At 44.1% G+C, this 26,100-nt stretch overlaps 1 protein-coding gene across 3 annotated transcripts; it reads left to right on the forward strand.

The window, feature by feature from the left end:
- The first annotated feature begins 853 nt into the window (after positions 1-853).
- On the forward strand, positions 854-21,990 carry LAPTM4A (lysosomal protein transmembrane 4 alpha). 3 transcript variants are annotated; one of them, XM_065402240.1, is made up of 8 exons: positions 854-1,123; positions 11,987-12,107; positions 14,842-14,918; positions 15,034-15,156; positions 15,962-16,057; positions 18,976-19,074; positions 21,151-21,240; positions 21,821-21,990. In XM_065402240.1, the coding sequence occupies exons 1-7, from the start codon at positions 1,019-1,021 to the stop codon at positions 21,223-21,225; spliced, it is 696 nt and encodes a 231-aa protein (XP_065258312.1). In that variant the 5' UTR covers positions 854-1,018; the 3' UTR covers positions 21,226-21,240; positions 21,821-21,990. The 3 variants fall into 3 exon arrangements, with proteins under 3 accessions (XP_065258312.1, XP_065258311.1, XP_065258313.1); XM_065402239.1 differs by having other exon boundaries at positions 21,151-21,990; XM_065402241.1 differs by having other exon boundaries at positions 11,987-12,077; positions 21,151-21,990.
- Positions 21,991-26,100: the final 4,110 nt, after the last annotated feature.

Below are 26,100 nucleotides of genomic sequence, written 5' to 3' on the forward strand. Positions count from 1 at the left end.
ACTTCAGAAACATTTTCCCTGTGGGTAATTTATTTAAAGGGTTTCCTTTCTGTGATATACAGTATTATTATTTTGCTTTTACTCTAATAGTTTGTGTCCATTTTAAGGAAAGTCCAGTCCACCCTCAAAACCCCGCTTTTTCCACTATCTTTCTGTAAGGTTAATTATTTAGACATTTCATCAAATTAATGTGATTGACTCTGATAAACATTTAAATTAGCAGTTGTTTATTTAATAAAATAAGGATCTTGGTTTTTGAAGGAACCACCTTCGGCCTCTTTGGGAGACGGGAATTGGTGCTGCCGAGGCTCAAGCTGGTATTCCTCTCACGGAGTGGATGCCTGTGTGCACAGAAGCGGGCACAGCTGTGTACATGCACCCCCTTTGCTGGATCCAGGTGCTGGCGTTAAAGTCACTCCCCCACGCCCCCGTTCTATGCACAGGCGGCTCCAGACGCCCTGCACCAGCCACTGCATCCCAGCTGCACTCGCCCCGCCCCCTGCTCAGCTGAGCCCCTCCCCCGGCCACAGAGCCCCTTCCCCTGGCGCAGAGCCCCGCCCCCTGGCCGGATGAGCCCCTCCCCCTGCCAGCACCCCCTCCTATCCATATGAGCCCCTCCCCTTGCCTAGGTGAGTTCAGCGTATGCCGGTCTCCCCTTCCTGCCCGGTTGGGCCCCGCCCCCTGCTAGGCAAGGCCCGCCCACTCCCTCCGCCAGAGCTCCTCTCCCGGCAGCTCTCAGGAGCGCGGATCAACTTTTCCGGAGGCAGCTGATCCACATTATAGAGATGCTGTGCGACGATTGGCGGAGTCGGCTGCCAATCGCCTGTTGCCATGGTAACGCCCCCGCCCTGTTCGGCCTCGCGCCGTCGCCCCAGTTGTTCGCCGTTGATTGGCCAGAGCGGCGGTGATACGGCAGCGGGGCTACGCTCCTCTCCTCAGCTGGAGAGGGGGAAGGGGCCTGTCGATTGAGACATCGAGCGAGCGGCCCGTGTGAGGAAAAGACTCTATTGTCGCCGCTATGACGTTCAAGGGGAGCCGGGCCCGGGATCGTTTTTACAGCACTCGCTGCTGCGGCTGCTGCCATGTCCGTACCGGGACCATCATCCTGGGGACGTGGTACATGGTAAGAGGCTTCGCACCCCGCGGGGAAAGAAGGGGGCTCCCTCCGCCTTACTGCGCTTGTGTGGTGGAAAGGGGGCGCCCTCTCGCACTACGCATGCGTATGGAATTCGTCCGTTGCTGGGCCGGCAGGCTACCCGAGGCATAGGCAATACAGCGCATGCGTGTTTGGGGGCAGAGACGTGGGTTGCCCATGTTGTGGCGCATGTGCGGTGCCTGTGTGCTACGGTTAGTCGTTCTGTGAAGCTGCGTGAAATCTTCCGGGGAGAGAGGGCCGCTCCCTCCCCTCCTGCCTTCTTCCGCAATGCCTCCCCCCCGGCCTTGGAAGGGGCCTGTGTCCTCGCCCCTGCACTGGCCAATCGCCGCCCAGCCCTTCCTGCGCGTCTCCCCAGGCTCTGGGCTGGGCGGCGCTGTGTGCACAGCGGGACCGGAGTCGCTGCGTGCCAGCAGCGCCCTGTTCGCGTTCAGCTCCCCCCTGGGGACTCGCTGCTGGTGCAGGGCCCCAGGTTGTCGCTCTCCACAGCCTGCGGGGGACCCTCCGCCCCCACACCGCTTCTCCTCAATGGAGGAGAAACAAGTAGCACCGAACTTGTTCTCTCACCTGGGCCTCTCAGAGCCGCTTCTGCTGCTCTCTGACCTGCTTTTTAGGGCTTATCTACACTACCAAGTTTTGTTGACTAGTTGACAAAACAAAAATCGCCAAAGGGTGTTCACACTTGCTCCCTCTGTCGACTGATCATGTCCCCATTGGGGACACCATCATCAGCGGGGTGAGCAATGCACCGTCGGTCTGTATCCCATAGTGCAGTGTTGTGGGGAGGAAGAGCTGAATCTTGGGATTCTCTCCAAGTTTTCCCACAGCCCCCTCAGCTGCCAAGAGCAGTATCATGAGTAGCTCTGTTAGCTCTCCATGTTGAGGAATGGCAAAGCAGCACAGCAGTCTGCCTGTTGCTGTTTCCTAGAGCAGAACAGGAGCATTCCAATGATTTGCTCTTTGTTCCCCAAAGGGAGCAGCACACAGATACTTCCTGGAGCTTTGAAAAGGGAGGGGTGCATGCCTGCAGGGAAGCAGAGATCAAAACACTGAGCAGAGCAATCAGCATTGTGGGATACTGGCATAAGACAGTTCTGTCGACAAAACAATTGGCAGTATCTACACTGGCTCTTTGTCGACAATAAAGGAAGGGGAAAAGACAAAAGTATCGTTTAGGGGTGGAAGCTTTTTGTCTCCAAAACTACGTGTTTTTCACGACAGAAGTCCCATTGTAGTGTGGCATTTTTTCGTGATACAATTTGCCAGTGTAGATGAGCTCTTAGAGTGTAGGTTTCCCAGGGCAGGGACCGTTCTCTGTGTCCTGAACAACGCTTGAAATGTTGTCATACTGAATGTTAACAGCCCCTCCCACCCCCCAGGTGGGGTCATGTCTTGCTGAGTAGGTAGAGGGTAGCAACAATAAGATCGTGTGGTTGCTTGAATGAGGAGGATGTAACTCTGAAAGCACAATAAGATTTTTTAAACGAATGTGTAGCATATAAACCACCTTGAAGAATTAGGGCTTGAGAAGGGCCCTGGAGGAGGGAGTGGATGCTTGGTGGACAGGGTCAGAATGGGAGTTCCAAAAAAGCCAGCATGAAAGAATACACATAAGTGGGTGAAAGGAAAAGGACATGTAGGGGCACTCCATGAGCAAACTATGGTGAGTGAAGCAAGCACTGGAGACCAGGGAAGAAAACAAAAGGAAAAGAGCAAACACGTAAGAGACAGCTAAATTGTGAAGAGTTATGAAAGTTGTGCGAGAGGTTAAATTTATTCAGGAGGTGATGTGGAGCTAGCAGTAAGATAGATATAGATATTTTTTAAGAGTGGCTAAAAGATCATAATACTGGACAAGTTAAATGCATTTTGTCATCTTTTGCTATCAAAATGTAAATTTCCCCTGCTCCACCCAGCTAATGATATCATCACCCGTCGCCCACTTATTAAATTTTCCAGAAAGCACCTTTGTGGTTACTCCCATATTGCGCCTCATGCTTAGAGGTTTCCAATAAAAAATGCAAAACTAATGCATTATTCTCCTTTGCCGTGATGCTTACAAAAACTTGACAATGGCTTGGCTGTTGGTGTATTGATATCACTGACTCTCATACTGATCAATATTGCCTCATTGCTTTCTTCTACTCCTGTCTCTATCTATTCTGTTTCTTTTATGTAGATTGTAAGTGTCTTTTTTTTTTTTTTTCCCTCCCCCCTTTTTTTCCCCCTCCCTCCTCCCATTTGTTTCAACAAAGCTTAACACAGTGGGGTAATGGTCCATGACTGGTGCTCCTTAATATTAGGGTAACACTGATAAAGCTCTGAAAATAGGTGCAGATTTCAAAAGAAAATGAGACAGAAAAGGCCACAGACAGATCTCTGGGGAACACTGATGAAATCTAGGAGGGGAGGAGGAGTAGGAATAGATGCCAATATATTCAATCTGCCATTTGTTTGCCCTTCCAAACAGTCTCGGGTGCTTTTGGTCAGACAGGTAGGACCTCTGCTCTGGATGTGGGTGGGGTGGGGAAGGTGAGGTAGTGTCTTGAATAAGACAGAGGTCTAAAAACACTACTAACAGTTAAGGCTAGGGCTTGAAAAACTAGTGTGAAGTGAGCTAAGTAGGGTTATGAAGTAACTACGGCCTTGGCTACACTCGGGACTTCCCAGCGCTGCTGCGGCAGCGCTGTGAAGTGCAAGTGTAGTCGCGCTGCGAGACAGCTCTCGCAGCGCTGTATGTACTCTACCTCTCCAAGGGGAATAGCTTGTAGCGCTGCAAGCAAGCGTGCAGCGCTGCAGGCTCTGATTACACTGGCGCTTTACAGAGCTGTACTCGCTGCGCTCGGGGGGGGGGGGGTTTCACACCCTTGAGCGCAGCAAGTTGCAGCGCTGTACAGCGCCAGTGTAGCCAAGGCCTCTGAGTCTCCTGGGAGGTGCAGCCTGAGTCATTCCCCCAGCTTCTGGGCTGGGGGAGGAAATGGAAAGCAGAGTAGCCCAGAACTGTTGCTCAGTCCTCTGTATCATTGAGGCTGGGATGCACTGGTCTCATTGCAGGTCAGGTGGGAAGAGCAGCTGGTGGGTGGAGGTGAGAGAGTATGGGGGGGGGGAACTATAAAGAGAAGTTTGGAGTACTACCAAAAATGTTGAGTGTGCAGAGAGAATGAGGAACTGAAAATACGGGTGGGAGAACACCATATACAGACAGAATGGCTAAAATGGCAGTTGCTGTCAAAATTGCTTCTTGGTATACCTGTTAGATTTCCTAATTTCTTAGAATTTCTGGGTTATTTTTTCAGGGGTTCTTTATCATTTGGGGGGGGAGCTGTCAGTTTGGTTCCACAACTTGGGTCATCAGAGTCTGGACCTTTCGGTCCACATCACCTCTGGCACCTTAGCTAATGGAATAACTGACTGCAATAGTAGATTGTCATCCTCAGTGTGGACCAGCCACTAGTGTGGGGACAATCAACATTTTGCTGGTGGGCTTAATAGCGGTTTGCTGACAGCAAAGGAATGTAGAGACCAAGACTGCTTGGTTCCATTCCAGGTTGTGGAGAGAAGTGTATTGTAGTGCAGTGGTTCTCAAACTTATTTGATTACGTCCCCCTTCTTTGTGTCTGTTGTAGTTTATGCTCTGGGCGCCCGGTCAGCAGCCGTGTCTCTCTCTGGCCGCCCAGCTCTGAATGTGCCCAGTAAGTGTTTTTTTGTTGTTGTTGTTTCCCCTAAAGCTTCTCACACCCACTCCCCCTGAATACTTTCTGTGCCCCCCAGTGTGAGATCCTCTGCTCTAGTGGTTATAATGCCTTCTGTCTCAATTCCCTTAGGATGTCCCTCTCTGCATCTGTCTGCACCCCTCCCCCACCCCCGGTCTTGCCTCTTCTCCCTCTACTCCCATCACACCTCAAATTTCCTTGAGGCTTGCAAAAAGCACATCCATGCCAATAATGCAACATCCCTGCTTCGAAGACTGGAGGTGCTAACAGTTCTCAGTGAAATGACGGTAAAAATTATTTTTAACATTAGGCAAAACATTAGGTTTTCCTTATTTTGTTCTCAGAAATTGCTGAACCATTTTATCTGAAACTTCCCCAAAATTTCAGCTGAAGGCAGATACCTGGCATGGAAAACCGTAAATCCAAGCCATTGGTTTGGCAAATTTAAAGGCAATTGAGGGTCTTGTAATGAAAAGTGTCAGGCAATCTTCATTATAGGTGATGCTGTCAGATTGAACTAAATAGTTGAGTTGAAATATAAGCTAATTTCTAACCTTCTTTGTTCTTTCAGTGTTAAACTTTGTTTCAGATTTTATACTTCCTCAACGGCTGTAATGAGGAAACTCTCTATACTGGTAATCTGTCTAGATTACACACACACTCACTTTTTGAGTTTAAGGGCAACCCAGGATCTACCCTTCCCTGAGGCCCTGCCCCACTCACTCCATCTCCCCCGCCCCTCCATTGCTTGCTCTCACTCACTTTCACTGGGCTGGGGCAGGGGGTTGGGGTTCGGGAGGGGTGTGGGCTCTGGGCTGGGGTTGAGGGGTTTGCTGGGGGGGGGCTCCAAGCTGAGCCAGGGGGTGTGGGGTGCAGGCTCTGGGAGGGAGTTTGGGTTACTGGCTCTGGGAGGGGGTTCAGGAGTGGGGGGGGCTCCCACCGGTCGGCAGCAGGGCTAAGGCTGCCTGCCTGCCTGTCCCAGCCCCACGCTGCTCCTGGAAGGGGCCAACGTGCCCCTGCGGCCCCTGGCGGGGGGTGGGGGACAACGTGGCTCTGTGCACTGCTCCTCTCTGCAGGCACCGCCTCTGCAGAGCCCCTTGGCCACAGTTCCCTGTTCCTGGCCAATGGGAGCTTGCAGGCAGGAGCAGTGTGTGGAGACCCCTGCCCCTCCTCCCCCAGGGCCACAGGGGTGTGCTGGCCGCTTCTGGGAGCAGCATGGGGGCCAGGGCAGGCAGGCAGCCTGCCTTAGTCCTGCTGTGCTGCCGACTGGTGGGAGCCTGAACCCTGACCCAGAGCCAGTACCCCAAGTCCCCTCCTGCACCCCAACACGCTACCTTTGCGGCAGCCCCACTGCACCACCGGACTTTTAGCAGCCGGAGACCATGATCGACTGGGAGAGTCTCCACAATCAGCCAGTCGATCGTGATCAACTGGTTGGTGACCACTGTTTTAGGTAGTCTGGGAACTAGCCAGTATGGATCTATGTCAAACAAAGGTGATGCCTAAAAGCAGAATAAGTGACTGTTAAACAAATACTCAAAACATTTGCTCTTGGAAGTCTAGTTCTAAAATTTATTATTTTCTTCACTAGGAACTGGGGCCCAGATCCTCAGAGCTATTTAGGTTCCCAACTTCCATTGAAATCTGTGTAAATTAGAAGCCTAAATCCCTTTGGAAGATCTGGGCCTGAATTCTCCTACTCACCACCTAGATATTTAACAATGTCCAGGGACTTTCTTGGGAGATTTGTGATAATTTAAGTTTCAGGATCATTATAGTTCCTTTATAAATAGTTAACCATTTGACAGCTTGGAGGCTTTCCTTCCCTTCCCCCAAATGATCATAAGATGTAGCTTTAAAGCTCCTTCTTCCCACAGGCTTTCTCACTGTGAATGCAGCTTCCAGAGACAGGAAACATATGTATTGTGTTGGCGGGATCAAGTCAGAGTTCAATAAACAGACTAAAAATAATGGCAACTCCCACTGAAACAATGCAATCTCCTTCTGGCAACAAGCTGTGGTGATTCAGTCACCCTCTAGTGAAGTCCAACATCCAATTGTTTAGTTGAACCTTCAGAAGTGGAGACGTTTAATTGCATTCAGTAATGAGCAAATCTTTACAAAAATATATATATATTTCTTTAAATTATTTAAAACATGATGTTTTTTGTCTGAGATGTAGGGAAATAATTGTCTTTTTTTTAAGAGGAAGAAATAGTTTTTTTGTTTTGTTTTTTTTTAAGTAAGAGGAAGCAGAGGGGTGTGCGGCTGTGCAGCTATTTTTTTCTCTCCCTCTCTTCCCCCCCCCCCTCGCTTTTCAACTTAATTACTTATGTTATCATGGGGTAAATCTGATGCTTGGCAGAACCTAAAATTTAGGACTTTTGCGCCATGGAAGTGAAGTACTTGTCTCCTTAGGCACTGGAAACACTGGCCCAAGAGTGAGACCGTAGTATCCATTAATAAGTCAGCATTTGTCAAGGTACCACATCGTCCTTCCTCTTTTAAGTATAAGGAGAAACTGATACCTCAGATATCAGTTTGTGGGAGCTGCTGCACTTTTAATAGCTTCTGTCATCCACTGGATTCAGAGTAAAAAGAAATATAGGTAATTTAATCTTTTTCTTGAGCTATGTATATGTGCAGACTATATTTTATTTTGAGACTGGTTGTTATCCTGAATACATGTAGAGTGGAATACCACTTTTTAAAAACAAAATGTCTTTGTTAAAGTATTAGGTATCATGAAATTAATTTGATTAAATCTTAATATAACATAGCTCTGAACACAAAAGTGAGCCTCTCTTTTACTCCTTAGCAAGAATAGGGTAGGGAGGCTGCTGTGCATGCCAAAGTGTTTCCCTCAGCACCCACAAACTGGAGTGAGGGGGGGGGGCAAGAATAGAATTGACGAGGTGGTTCTTCAGTTCTATAGATTCCATACACATGCTGCCTGCAGTGGTCTTCTGGCTCCCTTCCCACCTAGACCTAAAAATGTTCAGTTTAATAACCAAAGTGTGTAGACTCCATGGCTAAACATGTTTGTAGTCCAGAACATAGTGACTCTGAAAACAATTTTGACCCTGCTATTCTCATAGCTATTACAATTTCATCTTAACAGAAGCTACCATCCTTTCAGATGAGGAGGGTAAGACTGGACTCTTCATTTGGATTCATTAGTGTTTCTTAATTGAAAAGCTTCTGTTGAGCACTGTGTGTCATTCCCTTATCCTAGTAAATGTAGTTCACCCCCAGTCTGACATTTTAGGTAACAAGAAAATGGGGCTCGAAATCTAATCTGGGTGTCTCAACTGGCAGTACAAATAGAATCACCAGGCCAGACAGACTTTTTTATATATTATTTTTGTGAGATGGGTGGGTTATGACTTTTTATCAGTCAGAGTCCAAATTACAAATGTCAGTCTTGATCAGAAATAAAATCCCTAAGACTTCATACTCCCCATCTTTCTCCCCCTTCTTGCATCATTTTGGGGGGACAAAATAAAATATAGCTACAATACTTACAATGCACTTAATGAAACCAAAGGCAATTTTCACTGAAATGTTAGGACTTATCTGACCGCTTGTCCCAGTTGAGTGTTGTTCAGACACTGGAATCATGACTCTACAAACATATTTTGACCCTGCTTTTGTCATAGCTTTTGAATTCTAATGCACTAGAAATGAGCATCTTGCATGAGTGCAAATCTACTGAAGATTTACTTTAGGTGTTACAACTTGAAGTGTTGATAAATCTTTGGCTTAAAATAGCAGATCATGGAAGCTGAGCTTTAATGCATTATAGTGAAGCTTTTTTGTGTTGCTGACCTAAGTGGTGTGTTTTTTTTTTTTTTTTTTTTTTTTAATTGAATCTTAAACATTGGCAATGATTACATGCAGATGTATCATGTACTTGGCTAGAGTTACATGAACCTTTTTGTGTTTTGTGAAAGTGGGGTTAAGGAGTTCTCAAAGCCAAAAAGCTAGTTTCCAGTATATAGATATTCTGAGTGCAGACACCCTGATTATAAATCTTATAATCTCCTCTGTGACGGGTTGGATCACCGAACCCCCCTGGGGAACTGCCAATTAATGTGCCAAGACTACGTCTGCCCCTGCCAGCCTGGGACTCCATTCCCTGTCTTGTTGAGCCAGACACGCCAGTCTGCTCCAACACAGACTCAGGGTCTGAACCACATGCCCCAAAGCTGCAGACTTAACTGAAAGCAACTTACAGACATGTTCCTGTCTTTAACGCTCAGATTCCCAACTCCCAATGGGGTCTAAACCCCAAATAAATCCGTCATACCCTGTATAAAGCTTATACAGGGTAAACTCATAAATTGTTCGCCCTCTCTAACACTGATAGAGATGCACAGCTGTTTGCCCCCTCACGTATTAATGCATACTCTGGGTTAATTAAGTAAAAAGTGATTTTTATTAAGTACAGAAAATAGGATTTAAGTGGTTCCAAGTAGTAGCAGACAGAACAAAGTGAATTACCAAGCAAAATAAAATAAAACATGCAAATCTAAGTCTAATACAGTAATAAAACTGAATACAGATAAAATCTCACCCTCAGATGTTTCAATAAGTTTTTCAGACTGGACACCTTCCTAGTCTGGGCACAATCCTTTCCCGGATACAGCCCTTGTTCCAGCTCAGGTGGTAACTAGGGGATTTCTCATGATGGCTCCCACTTTTGTTCTTTTCCACCCACTTGTATATATCTTGCATAAGGCGGGAATCCTTTGTCCCTCTGGGTTCCCACCCCCCCCTTCTCAATGGAAAAGCAACAGGTTAAAGATGGATTCCAGTTCAGGTGACATGATCACATGTCACTGCAAGACTTCATTACCCTCCTGCCAGCACACAGTTATACAGGAAGACTTGCAAGTAAAACAGAGCCATCTACAGACCATTCTCCTAGTTAATGGGAGCCATCAAGATTCCAAACCACCATTAATGGCCGACACTTTGCATAATTATAATAGGCCCTCAGTTATATTTCCTATTTCTAGTTTCAGATACAAGAATGATATAATCATACAAATAGGATGACCACACTCAGATTATAAGCTTTGTAATGATACCTTACAAGAGACCTTTTGCATGAAGCATATTCCAGTTACATTATATTCACACAGTATATTTTCAGAAAATCCTAGAGTGCAATGTCCCATCCTCTCCATATGAAGGGGTTAGATTGAGTGAGATTGGCAGCAATGAGGAGATAAATTAGTGCAGAGATGCTTATGATGGGAGAGTAGAAAATGTGGGAAACATGAGTCAGAGCAGTGAGAACACAGATGAGCAAAGGTACAGAAAGATGTAAAATAGCAGACTCATAAGAGGCAAATGGACAAACTATCCAGCATGTGTACTGAATGCTAAGACTGAGGTGTCTTGGTAAGGTGCTTTCTGGGGGGGAACATGCTTGTATCAAGCCTTGTGCCACAATTGTGATTGATAAGCACCAAGTTCATCTCTCCCCCCCCCCCCCCAATAAAAGAACAACCAGTAGAATCAGAAAAAGGTGAATCTGAGAATATACTTGAATAAAAATATTTGGCACTTGTAGTAAATGGTCTGTTTGTGGTAGCTTGCTGTGTATGTGAAATCAAGGTTTCAATTGACTCCCTCCTCCCCCCCCCCCCAAGAAAACTTAAGCAAATGCATTTTTAACTTTCAAAATGTGGGAAACAGAAGACTAACTGGTATGAACTGGGGTGTCTTAACATTTAACAAGCACCTTCAGTTTCATAATGAGCTGTTCTGGTTACAAAAGACTTCAGTAATTGTGCATTAATCTGCTGCCATTGCGTCAGAGACTCCTGGAGCTTGACCAGTAAACAAGGGAAAATCTGGTTTAAGTATTTAGTGTATAGAAACTGCAAACCCACACTTTCCTGGACCTCCCTTCTAACAATACATTCCAGTGGAGGCAGGTCTTTCTGAATAAGAAATGGGAAATGTCTGCAGGGTGAAGATACTGTTGTAAATTTTTGTCATCCAAGAACTATATTTCAGACTAACTTTTTCTAGTTTACATTAGAGATAAATATCAGAAACTATAATAACTAATTACTAACATCTAATGCTGTTGGGTGCTCTTGCAAAATATCTTACTCTAGGCTAATCAGTTAACATGGCAAGTTTTCTTTTCCCCCCCCCCCTTGTAGTTAAACAGTATTTTTTTGAAACACTGAGACCTAGTAATTCTAAGCCACAATAATGACTTTAAATGAGATACTCAGCAGGTTGCAGCAATAATATAAAGAAAGCAAATGTTATCAAGCATTCGGGCATACAACCATAAGGGTTTAACTCTGAAGTATATCTAAACAAATCCTACTGAATCTTGTGGGGCAAGACTTCATTATTATTATTTTTTTTTTTTAGATTTTTTTTTTTGCTATTTATCCCCTCTTGACCTCCTTTATATAGGTTCTGATCTGGTTCCCATTGAAATGACTCTTTCTATTGAGTCACATGGGAAGTGGGTTGGGCCAATAGTATCTAATTTCCCCTCCCCAAAGCTTCCCTTCACTAAGGCTACTAGCTAGGGTGGAAAATTACTTGTGCTGCTATACCACCTGCAATTTAAATGAATAGTAGGATGGTTGTAAACTACTCTTGTGCTATATCTAATTGTAACATTGTCCGTTAGGTGCATTAAGTAGAAACACCTTTTAAAAAGGTATCTTACGGTGTCATGTTTATATCTTCTTTCCTTTCCTGATTTTACTCTACTCTTTCCGATCAGCTCATGAGATGGATTTCTTCTTCCTTGCATTGTTTCCAAGTTTGATTCCCCCCCCCCCCTTATTTCATTTGAAGTGGGAGGGTGTAGGGAGTCAAAGGCCTCTTCTAAACAAAGTTGCACTGGCTGAAGTTAAGGGGTGACTCTTAAACCAAGACAAGAGTGTCTAACCCAGCTTTTTGTACCAGTTTAAACTGTCTTAAAATTACACCTTCAGTTGACTGTGTGCAGCTTTCCTGTATAGACTAGGCCAAAGTTTTTGCTGTGTTCTCATCTGAAAAATGAGCACATGTTAAATCTTTATCTGCCATATTGTAACTATAAATAACTTTTAAGTAACTGCAATCTCTTTCTCAGGTGGTGAACTTGTTGATGGGCATCTTGCTGACAGTGGAAGTGACCCACCCTAATTCAGTGCCAAATGTTGACATACAGTATGAAGTCATTGGTAATTACTATGATTCTGAGAGAATCGCTGGTAGGTGTCTAACTTCAGTGTGCCCAGATTACTACTTTGCACACTTGCACTAGTTTCTGCTTTCTCCTAGTACAAAAATGAGGAGTCCTTGTGGCACCTTAGAGACTAACACATTTATTTGGGCATAAGCTTTCGTGGGCTAGAACCCACTTCATCAGATGCCTGAAGTGAGAAATACAGGAGCAGGTATAAATACGTGAAAGGATGGGGGTTGGCTTATGCCCAAATAAATGTGTTAATCTCTAAGGTGCCACAAGGACTCCTCGTTGTTTTTGCTGATACAGACTAACACGACTACCACTCTGAAACCTGTCTCGTAGTACAGTGGTTCTCAAATTTTTGTACTGGTGACCCCTTTCACACAGCAGGCCTCTGTGTGGCCCCCCCCCCCATATAAAAAAGAGTGTTTAATTTATATTTAACACTACTGTAAATGCTGGAGGTGAAGCAGGGTTTGGGATGGAGGCTGACCGCTCGTGACACCCCCGCCCCCACGTAATAACCTCATGACCCCCTGAGGCATCCTGACCCCCAGTTTGAGAACCCCTGTAACCTAGTACAACTTGTATTGCTGCTGTGTAATTTATTTAAGTCTCATCTGCCAAATGCGTGCTCATGTTTTATCATAAGTCAGTGGTTACGCTCTGCTGTGGCTTTTTAAAAAATCAGTGTTATGAAAGCCTCTTAAGTAAAACTTCCATACTGTTTCAACTTCATATCTCTCTAAATATACACCTCTACCCCGATATAACGTGACCCGATATAACACGAATTCTGATATAACGCGGTAAAGCAGTGCTCCGGGGGGGGGCAAGGCTGCGCACTTCGGTGGATCAAAGCAAGTTTGATATGACGCGGTTTCACCTATAATGCAGTAAGTTTTTTTTTTTTTTTTTTTTTTTTTTTTTTTTTTTTTTTGCTCCCAAGGACAGCGTTGTATCGAGGTAGAGGTGTATTAGACACTTGAAAGCAAATCTGTAGGTTAGATACTGCCATTTTCTCTACCACTTTGTAGGTTGGCAGATACCTGTAGTCTCTCCAATTAAACATTTGCTATCCTTGTCTTGATTATTTTTACCTATTAGTAACTTTAATTTGATTAAATTACATTGGAAACCAAATTAGCTGTCTCTTGCTGAACTTTGATTTACCTTATTCCAGAAAGATCTGGATTGTCAAGGACTTCGTTGCTCTTTTTCAGAAGCCAGCTATAGCTATTGTGCATGAGTCTGAATAACTTATGTAAGAACAAAATGTACTGAAAATAGAAAATTTGAGTAGCTTAGAATGCTAAGAACACTTAGTGAGTCTGTACTGCATCTTCTTTAAAGTCATCTTGACACAGTCAAAGAACTAGTAAGAATGGAATGGTACACAGGGAAAACTATTAAAAGAACATTCATAGAAATAGTTTACTATTTTTTTTAAAATTTTTGAACATCACAGACAAAGAGAAATCTATTCTAAAGATGCAATCATTGAGCCAATATCAAGGCTTATGGCTCAATGATTGCACCTTTGTAGGTATTTATGACTTTATATAATATTACAGTTAAGCAAATTACAATCCAGTATTGGGTATGTAGAGTTGTGTGGTGGTTTTTAATGTACCAGGTGTCTTAAGCAAGTCAGTCCTTGTCCCAAAGAGTTTACAATCTGAATTCAAGATGATATAAAAAGTGGAGGCTCAAAAATAGATGGAAGGGATTGTGCGATGGAAGAGTAAAAATAAGGGTGACTATATAAGACCACATGGTTACTCAGTAACACAGCCTGATGGTTCCATAACTTGTATTCTTCCTCGCACCCCCCCGCCCCCAATAAAAAATTTGCTGAAAAGATGGCAATGTGTTCTTTGAATTGGAATGAGGTGAGGATGATGTAGTGGATGAGGTAGTATCAGGAGTATAAACCTGGGAGTCAAGGACTCTTGAGATCTGATCTTTTCTCTGACCCCTTATGAGCTGACTTTGAGGTGCTGAGCACCTGGAATTTCCATGTGAAGTCATGTAAGCACCCCTTGTCTTAACTTCTTTGGGAAGTATAGATGATCAACACTTCAGAAAAATAAGGCTAATCTTTCTGTTGCAGTCTCCTTAAAATGGGTCAAATCAGTTTCTATCTCTGTGATCAAAATAAGGAATTATTTGTGACCAATAAAAGGATGAACAAAATGTAGTTTGCAGATGGCAATTGTATTTGTCATCAATCTACATGACACAAAAGGAGAATCTTCATTATTCAGACCCCCATTAATATCCTGAATACTACTGCCATATGGCTTTCATTTGAATTTAAGCCTCTTCTGCTACTTACTCTGTAGAAAGTACTGCAGTTTATGGCATTATGCTCTGTTAAAGAGCAATTTGCTTTCTATGGCCCCTGATTGAATTGTGTGATCAAGCACCTTTAAAAGCTGTAGATATGGTGGAAGTTGTACTATTTTCATATTAACTATTTTGCTGTTGTGGATTGGCTTAATAAAACAGAATCAAATTAACTGTTTGGGTGAATTGTATGGAAGGTACTATAGTACAGACTGCTGTTGCTTATTTGTAATGCGTAGTTATGGGTGCAAAAACAAAATGAAAACCGTTGGATAAACTGATTATCCACAGTAGATAGGTAGATCTTGTGTGCTCAAATTGGAAATACTGAAATTATAAGCCTGTTAGAAGCTACCAAAACTGTAAGGTGGTATTAATATAACTTTTGTTTCCCATTTTTAATTCAGAAAACGCTTGTGTTCTCTTTGCCATCTCGCTCCTCCTGTTCACGATAAGTGCAATGATGGTGTATGGAGCAATTGCTGTAAGTATAGAACTGAATGACATGAATAAACTTAGCTAATGTGACTTTCAGATTAACAAACTCCATTATTATTATTATTATTATTTTATTTATTTATTTATTTATTTATTTTCAGCACCGAGTGGGCTGGCTCATTCCATTCTTCTGTTACCAGCTCTTTAACTTTGTCCTCAGTTGCCTGGTTGCCATCAGTTCTCTTACTTACATGCCAAGAATCAAAGAGTATCTGGATGAGTTAGTAAGTGTCTGGTAAATTAGGTTAATATTTTACAGATGACCGTCTCAGTTTTGAGATTGGGATTGTAACTAAGTTTTTTTTTTTTTTTTTTTAATACACTAGAGGGTTTACAACATTCCAGTCCAAGAGAAGATCAGTCCCCTTCAGGCATTAAATAAAGCACTAAGCTAATGACAACCTAGATTTGGTAGGTAGCATAGACTCAAATCAGTATTCACTCAGGTCAGTTTTTAGATTTATACAAGTGTATACTTAACTTAATATAATGAGTTCCACTCAGATACAGGTCTGGCCTGGGGACTGGAGTTCTGGATCCAAAGAATTTGGCTTCTGTTATTTGTAGGAGATTAGGGGATACACTTTCCACCCTCAACTTGCAGGCCAGCCTGGCACAAGCTCATTCTGGCCTAGTCAGCATAAGTTCTCCTTCCATACTGCAAAAGATGTACTCTTCCTGAGTGGGATTGTGGGGTCAGCAGCTGCTTTTGAAGGTGGTCCATGGTGAATTGTGTTGCCATGGGATTGAGGGAAGGATTTGGTGGCAATTTGAAAGCACAAGACCTCTCTGCAGCTGATCCATTCTCTGGTGGTTCCCCTGCAGCCTGTCACTTCAGGGTTGCGGTGGGACAAATATTCTCCCCGGAAGAAGAGAGTGAGAACTTGAGACCTTTCCTAGCTCTTCCATGTAAATAATCCATAAAGGGGAGATTTGGGCCCCTCAGTTTGAGCTAATCACCAGTGTGAATGTAGATTTTGACTGTGTGATATTTGTGGATTTTTTTCTTTTCTTTTTTTTTTAAACTAGCCGGATTTCCCTTACAAAGATGACCTCCTTGCACTTGACTCAAGCTGTATTTTGTTCGTTGTCCTGGTGTTTTTTGCCTTATTTATCATCTTAAAGGTAAACTAGATACTTCGTATTTTAGTTGCTTAAATTACAAATGTTAAGTTTCAGAAGTTTGTGTATTGCAGTATCACTAATACGTGGTTGCAAACATATTCATAATTTGGATTCAGCACCTTGAACAATATTTGAGGGTTTTTAAATTGGAGGGTGACTTCAGTTTCATATTTGGCATAGTGAAATTGATACCAGACTTCTTTAATTGCTGTGCTTATTGGAAATAGTGCTGTAGAAAGAACAGGTTTTTGTGTAGTGTGGGGTAGAAATAAACCTTCAAGCATGGCCTTTAAATTTGCATCCTTCTGCAGTAAAGCTCACAAGGAAGTGGCATAATTAAACAAAGCACTTTGTGCACTAGCTTTGTTTTTAAACTTCACACAAATGGGAAAAAATTGCTAGTTAATATTGTAGATCACGTTCTGAAAAAATAATTTATTTTTGTAGTGTTAAACAAAAGGTTCCTGAATTCGATGAATTGGACCTTTTCTGTTCCCTCCCAACCCCTGTGCCCATATATAAAGGTGTGATTATGTAAGTGGGGGAGATGCAGGTAGTAAAAAAAAAAAAAAAAAAAAAAGTATTTTAAATGCCCCAGTGTGTTTAAGAAAGAAACTGAATTAAGACTTCATGCTATAAAGGAACACTACTGTGGCTGGTACGCCTAAAATTAGAGATGCCAGTTCATAGTCATGTGCTCTTCATGCCTGCTTTTTGTGAGCAGACAATGTAGATCTCTAAATTTACATATTTATGGAAAGGCAAGGTCATAGAGCTTACATATCTATAAAAACTGTCTACTTAGAGTAAAGGAACAGTAGGGCATGCATGTGCTCACACCAGCTGATCAAACCCAGTCACCAGCTGTGTGGAGAGTCCACAAGCTATGACTTTCTTGCTTTGGAACAAGGGTGCAACCACGTTTTAAAATCATGGAGTGGTGTGGGAAGGGGTGGAACCAGAATGAACAAAATTAGTCTCTTGATGTCTTCGGGAAAAAAGTTGAAATAGCAAATGCAATATTTTTTCTTAATTTTGTTAATGCCTTCTGTGAAATCCTATACAGTAGAACTTCAGTTACTAACACCTTGGGAATGGAGGTTGTTCATAACTCTGAACAAAATGTTATGGTTCTTTCAAAAGCTTACAACTGAACAATGGCTTAATACTGCTTTGAAACTTTACTATACAGAAGGAAAAACACTGCTTTTAGCCATCTTAATTTAACTGAAACAAGAACAGAAACAGTTTCCTTACCTTGTCAAATCTTTTTTTTAGGCTTTCCCCTATATTTTTTTAGTAGTTTACAGTTAACATAGTACTGTACTGTATTTTCTTTTTCGCTGCTGCCTGCCTGATTGCATATTTCCAAAGGTATGGTGGCTGACCAGTCAGTTTGTAACTCTGGTGTTTTGTAACTGAGGTTCTGCTATATTAGAATAACTTGCAAGTGGCAAGTGAAGCTTTTTTGAACAGAACAAAACAGATGTACATACCAACAGCAGGGCCCCAAACACTTGTCATGTGTACATGCATGTAAATCTCAGTAAGTTTCAACATGGTATGTGTTGGTACGCTATTGGGCCATAACTTCGCTAAACTATTTGTCATTTTGCCTTCAGCTACCTGAACAGTGCACAAATAGCTACATAATGCAAACTTGGAGTAGGTTCTTTCTATTAGAATATAACTCATTAATTTCAAATGTTACTATTTCTACTATGGTAGCACTTTGGAGCCCCAAGCATAGATCACTTTATCAGGCACTGTACTAACACCAAATAAAATGACAGTCCCTGCTCCGAGATGCTTACAATCCAAGTTTGAATAAAATAAAGTTAAGCTTTTGTTTATATTAAAGTGGTGATTGAGCCCCACACTAGTACTAAAAGGGCATCAGGCTTCCTGGAGGTAAGAGAAGACTGGCTATTGAAGCTGCTGTGTGTGGTGTTTTTTTCCCCCTCTCCCCCTCTTCTCGGGGTGGGGTGGGGGTGAGAACAATAATAAACCCACCAAAACTATTAAGTGTTAATATTCAGGCTTTGGATATTCTCCCAGAGGGGTCAGGAACGAGTGTTCCCTCTAATTTTTCCCACCCATGTGCAGAATGAATTTTGTGATGTGCATCAACATGGGTGGGGCCAAGGGATTTGGAGAGTGGTGGTGGTGGGGGGGGGGGAGCCTCAGGGCTGGGACAGAGGGTTGGGGTTCAGGGGGTGAGGGCTCTGGCTGGGAATGCAAGCTCTGGGGTGGGGCTGGGGAGTGAGGAGTTTGGTGTGCAGTGGGCTCCCCAGGGCTACAGTGGGGAGAGGACTAGCCTCCAGCTCTCTCCCTGCAGCAGCACTTGGGCTGTGGGGGGGGAGAGGTGCCTCTCCCCCAGCTGCGACAGGGTCAGGGCCAAGGGAGGGGTGCCTGTCAACTGGCTGCAGGAGATCCGGGGCTTGGGGAGTGGCATCTCTCACTGACGCAGCCCTGAGCGCCTGCACGGAGCTTAATAGGCAGCTGCCACACTGCTTAGAGGGAGCTTAGTCAGGGACCCAATCTGTGAAGTACTTTTTACTACTGTGTTGCTCTTCCATGCAGTCATTCCTCTGAGTTGGTGTGCTAGCAACCAGGTGAAGGGGATTAAAATTGTTCTCTGATGTGCTGGAGATGTTTGTTCTCTAGATGTACATGTAGGCGTATACTGAAATAGTAACTTTTTGGTAGTTTTATTGATTAAGACCATGATTTGGGTGGGGACATTTAATGTACAAGGCCAACTGGTTAAATACCTTGGGCCATATTCACTGCTGAGGGTAAAAAATTCCAATGATCTCAATAGATTTGCACCTGCTTCTGTCAGCGTGTGTTTTTTTTTTTTTTTTTTTTTTTAAGCAAATTGATTTATTTATTAAAATGTAACTCTCATCTCTCAGGCCTATCTAATTAACTGTGTATGGAACTGCTATAAATACATCAGCAACAGAAACTTGCCTGAGATAGCCGTGTACCCTGCATTTGAAGCTCCTCCACAGGTAAAGTCTCTTCCTTAGACAAAGGAACAGAAATTGCCAGTTATTTTAAAAATTGACTTAATGTCTGTATGTACTTCTAAAATTAAACAATGTTACTCCTCAAGAGAACCAGTTTGAGTTACAGTTGCATTGGCTTCTATCTCTGCCCCCATGGACTGTACATGAAAGAAATGAGTCAAATAAGGGGGAATGGAGTAAAAGGTGATTAAATGTATTTAAATCAGATTCTGTTTAGATCCACCACCTTGTACAGGTATTAAAGTAACACACGGAAGACCTTTTGAGTGCAGTATTTAAATTTGACAAGACTATATTGATGTTGAGGTAGGCAATAAACTGTGTGTGAATACTGCAGTGCTGGCTTGGAGAGTAATATCTGAACATTCCTCAGAGGAAAGATGCTTTTGGAACCCTAATTTCACGTTTCTGTGAGGCTGCTGGACAATGCTTCATGCATTTAATTTTCTGATCATAGGTCAGAAGATGTCAATCTGGAGGGATCCGATTTTATTTAAAATTCTGTAGAATTTGTGCGACTCTGCCTCAACTGCTCGGGTAAAACAAAGGACCACTATTGAATGGCAGCTGCTTCAGGACTTCCAGAAGGCCTGCAGCACCTGATCTTTTTGGAAAATGTGTCAATAGTACAACAGAGCTTCCTCTGCTTATTCATGTCCATACAAGGATAGCATTAGTTTCTATGTGGTCAGGCTTTTACCCCCTGTCCATTAACTGGACTCCATTTTTTGGGCCTAATTCTTTGGGTTAGTAGATATGGGACTTCAGACCACTATGTTTGAGGTGGGCTAGCTGTCTGTTCACAGATCCTTGTCTCTTCAGTACTGGCCAGAAGTTCTGTGTCTCAGTTCCAGTCTCCATTAGAAGCAAATGGAGTAATAGGCACTAACTAGGGGAAACTGAGCAGCTCCTCCCTGTAATCTGAAGATGCTGGAGTTGGGAGGAGAAACACTCATCTGGTTACATATCAGTTGTTTCCATGTCAAGGTGTTCTCTGTACTTGCATGAACCCCACCACTATAGTACCTGAACATCTCAATGAAGCTCCTGTGGAAGTGTTGTGATCATTAGATCTAGTAGAAAAATAATTTAGGATTATTGGGAGCAGCAAATAAAAATTAGTTAACATAGCTCTAGTTACAATGGGTACTGTATGACTCAGCTGCAGTACCAGTGGTTTTCCAGACTAAATAGTTCATGGAACTACAAATAAGAGAAACTGTATCAGACCCAAACCTCAGTCCCTCCTATTTGGTTATCAGAACACTTTTGTTCTGTGGGCCACCTATGACAGCTCTGGGCACACTGTTCCTATAGTTCAGGAACCACTATCCCATACACACGGTAGCAGCATTCCATTAGCTTTGCAAGACTGGATGCTGCTAGTGACAACTGGAGAAGATAGTGGCATGAAATTTATATGGGCATAGAGGGTGATGTGAATCAGTTCACAAAAGTGAACATACTTTCAGAGTCTAGCATGCAGCAGTTTCAGACACATCAATTAGTATTTCAGAGCCAAGAATGCAGATCAGCAACACCAAGCTGTTTGTTGGTTTTCTTTATTTTGTGCTTCTGATAATCCTTCACACACAAACAACCCAGGAACCCCTCCCCCAAAGTGGCTCTAGCCTACTCTGTTTATCTCTGTTTTCTAGCAGAAACACAATCAAACATAATTATCAAACACTCACAGAATTGGAAAATCTTATGTCCATTTGTTTTGACAGAAAATGTCTTTTCAACAAAACTTTAAAAGTAAAATTCCAGTTTCTTGACCTTGTTTCTTGGGAGTATGGAAGGCGAAATTGTTTTCCCTACTAGCTCCTTTGCCGCTTACTAGAAAAGGATAAAAATGGAATAGAGGTAATGGCTGAGATTTAGATTCAGCAGAAGAATAAGCTGCTTTTGCGGCTTCTGGCATTCCATTTGCTGTGAGTTTTGCAGGCAGATTTTAGAGCGATAGAGAATCAAGTTGATCTGGCCTCTCCTAAATGACTCTGCAATCTCAGTTAACCTCACTGTTTGTGGTTTTTTTTTTTTTTTTTTTTTTTCTAGTATGTCCTGCCGACTTATGAAATGGCAGTGAAGATGCCTGAGAAGGAACCCCCACCTCCGTACATACCTGCCTGAACCAACTGTGCTTACGTTAGTTAACATCTGTACCAACTTCTTGGATTTTGTCCTTTTTAATCTTGCAAAATTGCTTAAATATTCCGGGCTTTAGGAGCAAACCTTTCTGTTGAAAAATATTTGATATAACTCTACTAAGCAAAACACATCTGGCAGTAATTTTTTTCCTGTTTGCTTTAGTTTTTGTTCTCTTTAATGGTCTTAAACATGTTTATTGCCTTAGGGTCTTGTACTGCAAACATTAGAACTACATGAGTGAAGTAGTTCATGTGACATCAACTGAACAACTCATATGAGTAAAGTTAGCCGCAGGCATACATGTCTGCTGGGTCGGGCTCTTAATTTGTAGAGTAATTTTTGTAAAGTAGTTCATAAAGACAATCTGATCTACCAGCAAAATGTGTTTTGTTTTTTTTTCTTTTTCTTTTTCTTTTTCTTTTCCCCTTTCTTTAATTTTTTGGGGGGGAAAGAGGTTGGGAGGGAGGCTTGTGTGTGTGTGTGTGTGTGTGTGTGTGTACATATTTTTTACTCTGCACTTTTCTCACACTATCTTACCTTACTGTTTTTGTTATCTATTGCCTTGAAACATTTTCAGGAAGAGTGAAGCTGGCACTAACGTTTGAAGTTTTACAGCATGCTGTGAATGCAAGAAAAAATGCACACAGAAATTACTTAAATGTGGGAGATGATGGTTGCATGCTTCTAATCTGTATATTTTCTCTATTTGTGATAAATGATACTTTAATAAATCTTTTAAGAAACGTTTACTAGTAGTCCTGACTCTGTGTTTGGGGGGGCATGGAGAGGAATTCCCAAACAAATCGCTTACTGATTTGGTGATAATCTAAGGAAATTTTGTATTATGCCCTCATTTGTAGGAGGGCAAACTTTGGCCTACAAGAAAGAGGGGATATTAGTCAAAAGAACAAAATGACCATGTAATAGAATTTACATTCTCCACAATCTCAACCTTCTGTATAGGAAAATGTGTGTAGCTTTCCAGTAAGCTGAAATGTAGAATAAGGGGATATTCTTCCTGTGCTGCCCTTGCTTAAATTGCTCATGTCCGCTTTGAGTTCATGGTCTCGCTCTTCCTCCCCTACCCTCTCCTTCTCTGAGAAGGATACAAAGTTTGAGATGCTCGGTCACATCCAAGATTGCACAACTTTGCCTTTGCCTCCAGCTTGGCTCTCGTTGCCTCCCGTTCCTCCGAATTTATACCTATGCTCCCCCAAGTATGGCTAGATGTTTTAATTGCACCTAGTCCTCTTGGTTATAATGGCCTGGGTAGGACCTAACTAATCATGTATACAAACTTCCAAAAGGGAAACTGGTGGTACTGAGGGCACTGTCATGTTCCAAGTTTATATTAGAACTGATACAGCAAGCATGCCAGCAAATGTCCAGTTTTGAGCCTTCATATCAACATCTTGCATCTGTCCCAACTCTGCCAAGGTAGTAGCAGATACAGGGCACCTAATTTTTTCCTAGTTATATTTCTGTGCCCCTCTGGATTTTGTGACTGTAAATATCCCCCAGGCTAACTAATGAACAACTTTGTTTCAATTCACCTTGTACCTTTTCCCTTTGGAGAAGGTGATGGGGTATCAAATGATTTCTGATGGAAGTATTGTTTTTGGTTATATATAAAGATCTATTAAACATTTAACAATCGTGCGGAGAGGAAAGTGAAGGGTCCAGTTCTGGGGTATAGCAAGAAACAGTTACTTGAATAAACATCCTCAAAATCCTGATTGGTGGGTTTTCGTTTTTTTGAGGATGGAGCAGGCAGGAGAGCAAAAGCAACAAATCTAAGGGTATGTCTACACTACGAGAGTAGTTCGATTTTACTTAAATCGAATATGTGGAATCGATATTACAAAGTCGAACGTGTGTATCCACACTAAGGACAGTAATTCGACTTTGAGAGTCCACGCTAACGGGGCAAGCGTCGACATTGGAAGCGGTGCACTGTGGGCAGCTATCCTACAGTTCCCGCAGTCCCCGCTGCCCATTGGAATTCTGGGTCGAGCCCACAATGCCTTCTGGGGAAAAAAAATGTCGAGGGTGGTTCTGGGTAACTGTCGTCATTCAACTGTCACTCCCGCCATCCCTCCCTGAAAGCGCCGGCGGGCAATCAGTTCGCGCACTTTTCTGGTGAGTGACAGCGCGGACGCCACAGCACTGCGAGCATGGAGCCCGCTGCGACCATCGCTACAGTTATGGCCGTTGTCAACACCTCGCACCTTATCATCCACCTTTTCCAGAGGCAGATGCTGAGAAATCGGGCGAGGAGGCTACGGCAGTGCAGTGAGGACATGAAGTCTGAGAGTGGCACAGACCTGTCACAAAGCACGGGACCCTGCGCCGTGGACATCATGGTGGCAATGGGTCATGTTGATGCTCTGGAATGGCGATTCTGGGCCCGGGAAACAAGCACGGACTGGTGGGACCGCATAGTGCTGCAGGTCTGGGATGAATCACAGTGGCTGTGAAACTTTCGGATGCGGAAGGGAACTTTCCTGGAACTTTGAGTTGCTGTCCCCTGCCCGGAAGCGCAAGGACACCCGGATGTGAGCAGCCCTGAGTGTCCAGAATCGAGTGGCCATAGCCCTCTGGAAGCTTGCAACGCCAGACAGCTACCGGTCAGTCGCGAACCACTTTGGCGTGGGCAAATCTACCGTGGGGGTTGTTGTGATGCAAGTAGCCAACGCAATCGTTGAGGTACTGCTGTCAAAGGTAGTGACCCTGGGAAACGTGCAGGTCATAGATGGCTTCGCCACGATGGGATTCCCAAACTGCAGTGGGGCTATAGATGGAACTCACATCCCTATCCTGGGACCGGACCACCAAGCCAGCCAGTACATTAACCGAAAGGGCTACTTTTCAATGGTGCTGCAAGCACTGGTGGACCATAGGGGACGTTTTACAAACATCAACGTCGGATGGCCGGGCAAGGTTCATGACGCTCGTGTTTTCAGGAACTCTGGTCTGTTTAGACGGCTGCAGGAAGGTATTTACTTCCCGGACCACAAAATAACTGTTGGGGATGTGAATAAAACCCTATAGGCAATGCCTATAGTCATCTTCGGGGACCCAGCCTACCCGCTAATGCCCTGGCTCATGAAGCCCTATACAGGCGCCCTGGACACTGAAAAAGAACTGTTCAACTACCGGCTGAGCAAGTGCAGAATGGTGGTGGAGTGTGCTTTTGGACGTCTCAAGGGGAGATGGAGAAGCTTACTGACTCGATCTGATCTCAGTGAAACCAATATCCCCATTGTTGTTGCAGCTTGCTGTGTGCTCCACAATCTCTGAGAGCAAGGGGGAGACCTTTATGGCCGGGTGGGAGGTTGAGGCAAATAGCCTGGCTGCTGATTACGCCCAGCCAGACAACTGTGCGATTAGAAGAGCCCAGCGGGACGCGCTGTGCATCCGGGAGGCTTTGAAAGCTAGGTTCCTGAGTGAGCAGGGTAACCTGTGACTATTAAGTTTGTTTACAGAGAAGCTGAACCTGCCCCCGTTTCTTTACCCAGTGAATGTTCACTATCCTCTCCAGTTACATACCCCGTTCCCCCCCTTCCAACACACATTTAAAAATAAAATCACTGGAAATTTGTTAATGAACAGTTGTCTTTATTACTGTTTTCGCGGTAAAGTGTTGAAACTGGGATGCAGACTGTGGTGGGGAGCGGGTGTAGTGTAGTGATGCAAAGGACACTTCTAAACTCAAGGAATGACAGGCTGGTGGACTAGTTGTTTCAACGGAGCCTGCCACCCCTCCTGTTCGGGACTCTGTGGGGGGGGGGGGGCGGCTATGTGACTTTGTGGCAGGGGGAGGACGGTTACAGACCCCTGCTGCGTGGCTCTGTGATCCAGGATAAGGACCGCTGCATAAGATCTCTAACCGCCCTCCCCCGCCACAAAGTCACATAGCAGCCCCCCAGACACACACAACATGAAAACCACCTCCCAGACTGACCAGAGTGCCTAGTGATTGCAATGTGTGTGTGCCCTGCTGCTGAACCTGCCCCTGCGTCTGTACCCTAGTAAAGGTGACTGTCCTGTCCAATTACCAACCCCCTTCCCCCACCCCTTCAAACAGACTCTCCTCAAAAAGAACATGATGGAAACAGTAATCAACAGGAACATATTTTTTATTAGCAACTACACAGGGGATGAAACTGGGACGGGGGCTTGGGTGAGGCGGGAAGGAAAGGACTTACCAAATTTTGGGGAATGACAGCCTTCTGCTCCTTGAGCAGTCTGCAGGGGTAGAGTGAGAGTTTTCACGGACTCTGCCGCCCCTCCTTCTTGGTACTTTTGGTGAGGGGGGTATGGGACTTTGTGGCGGGGGAGGGCGGTTAGAGATAGACTGCAGCGGGGCTCTGTCCTCCTGCCTCGGGTCCTGCAGAACATCCACAAGGCGCCGGAGCGTGTCTGTTTGCTCCCTCATTAGTCCAAGCAGCGTTTGAGTCGCCTGCTGGTCTTCCTGCCGCCACCTCTCCTCCCGTTCAATGTGTGCTCGATGGATTTGGGACATGTTCTCCCTCCACTGGGTCTGCTGGGCTGCCTGGGCTCGGGAGCAGCCCATAAGTTCTGAGAACATGTCGTCCCGTGTCCTTTTCTTTCTACGCCTACTCTGCACCAGCCTCTGGGAGTGTGATGCCAGGGTAGGTCAGGAGACAGTCGCAGCTGTGGGATGGGAAAAAGGGAGTGAATTCCTCAGAAAGATAAATTTTTGGGTGAACAAAGAACATAGTCTTTCTCTGTGAACAAGACCATGCACAGCACCTATCACATGCGCACTCAGGACAAGGTCGAATTATCGGCCTTCGCATTCAGTGCCTGGGGTCTTGCAGTGCAGATCAGAGA

The sequence above is a fragment of the Emys orbicularis genome, chromosome 3 (genome assembly GCF_028017835.1).
Source record: "Emys orbicularis isolate rEmyOrb1 chromosome 3, rEmyOrb1.hap1, whole genome shotgun sequence".
Classification (NCBI taxonomy): domain Eukaryota; kingdom Metazoa; phylum Chordata; order Testudines; family Emydidae; genus Emys; species Emys orbicularis.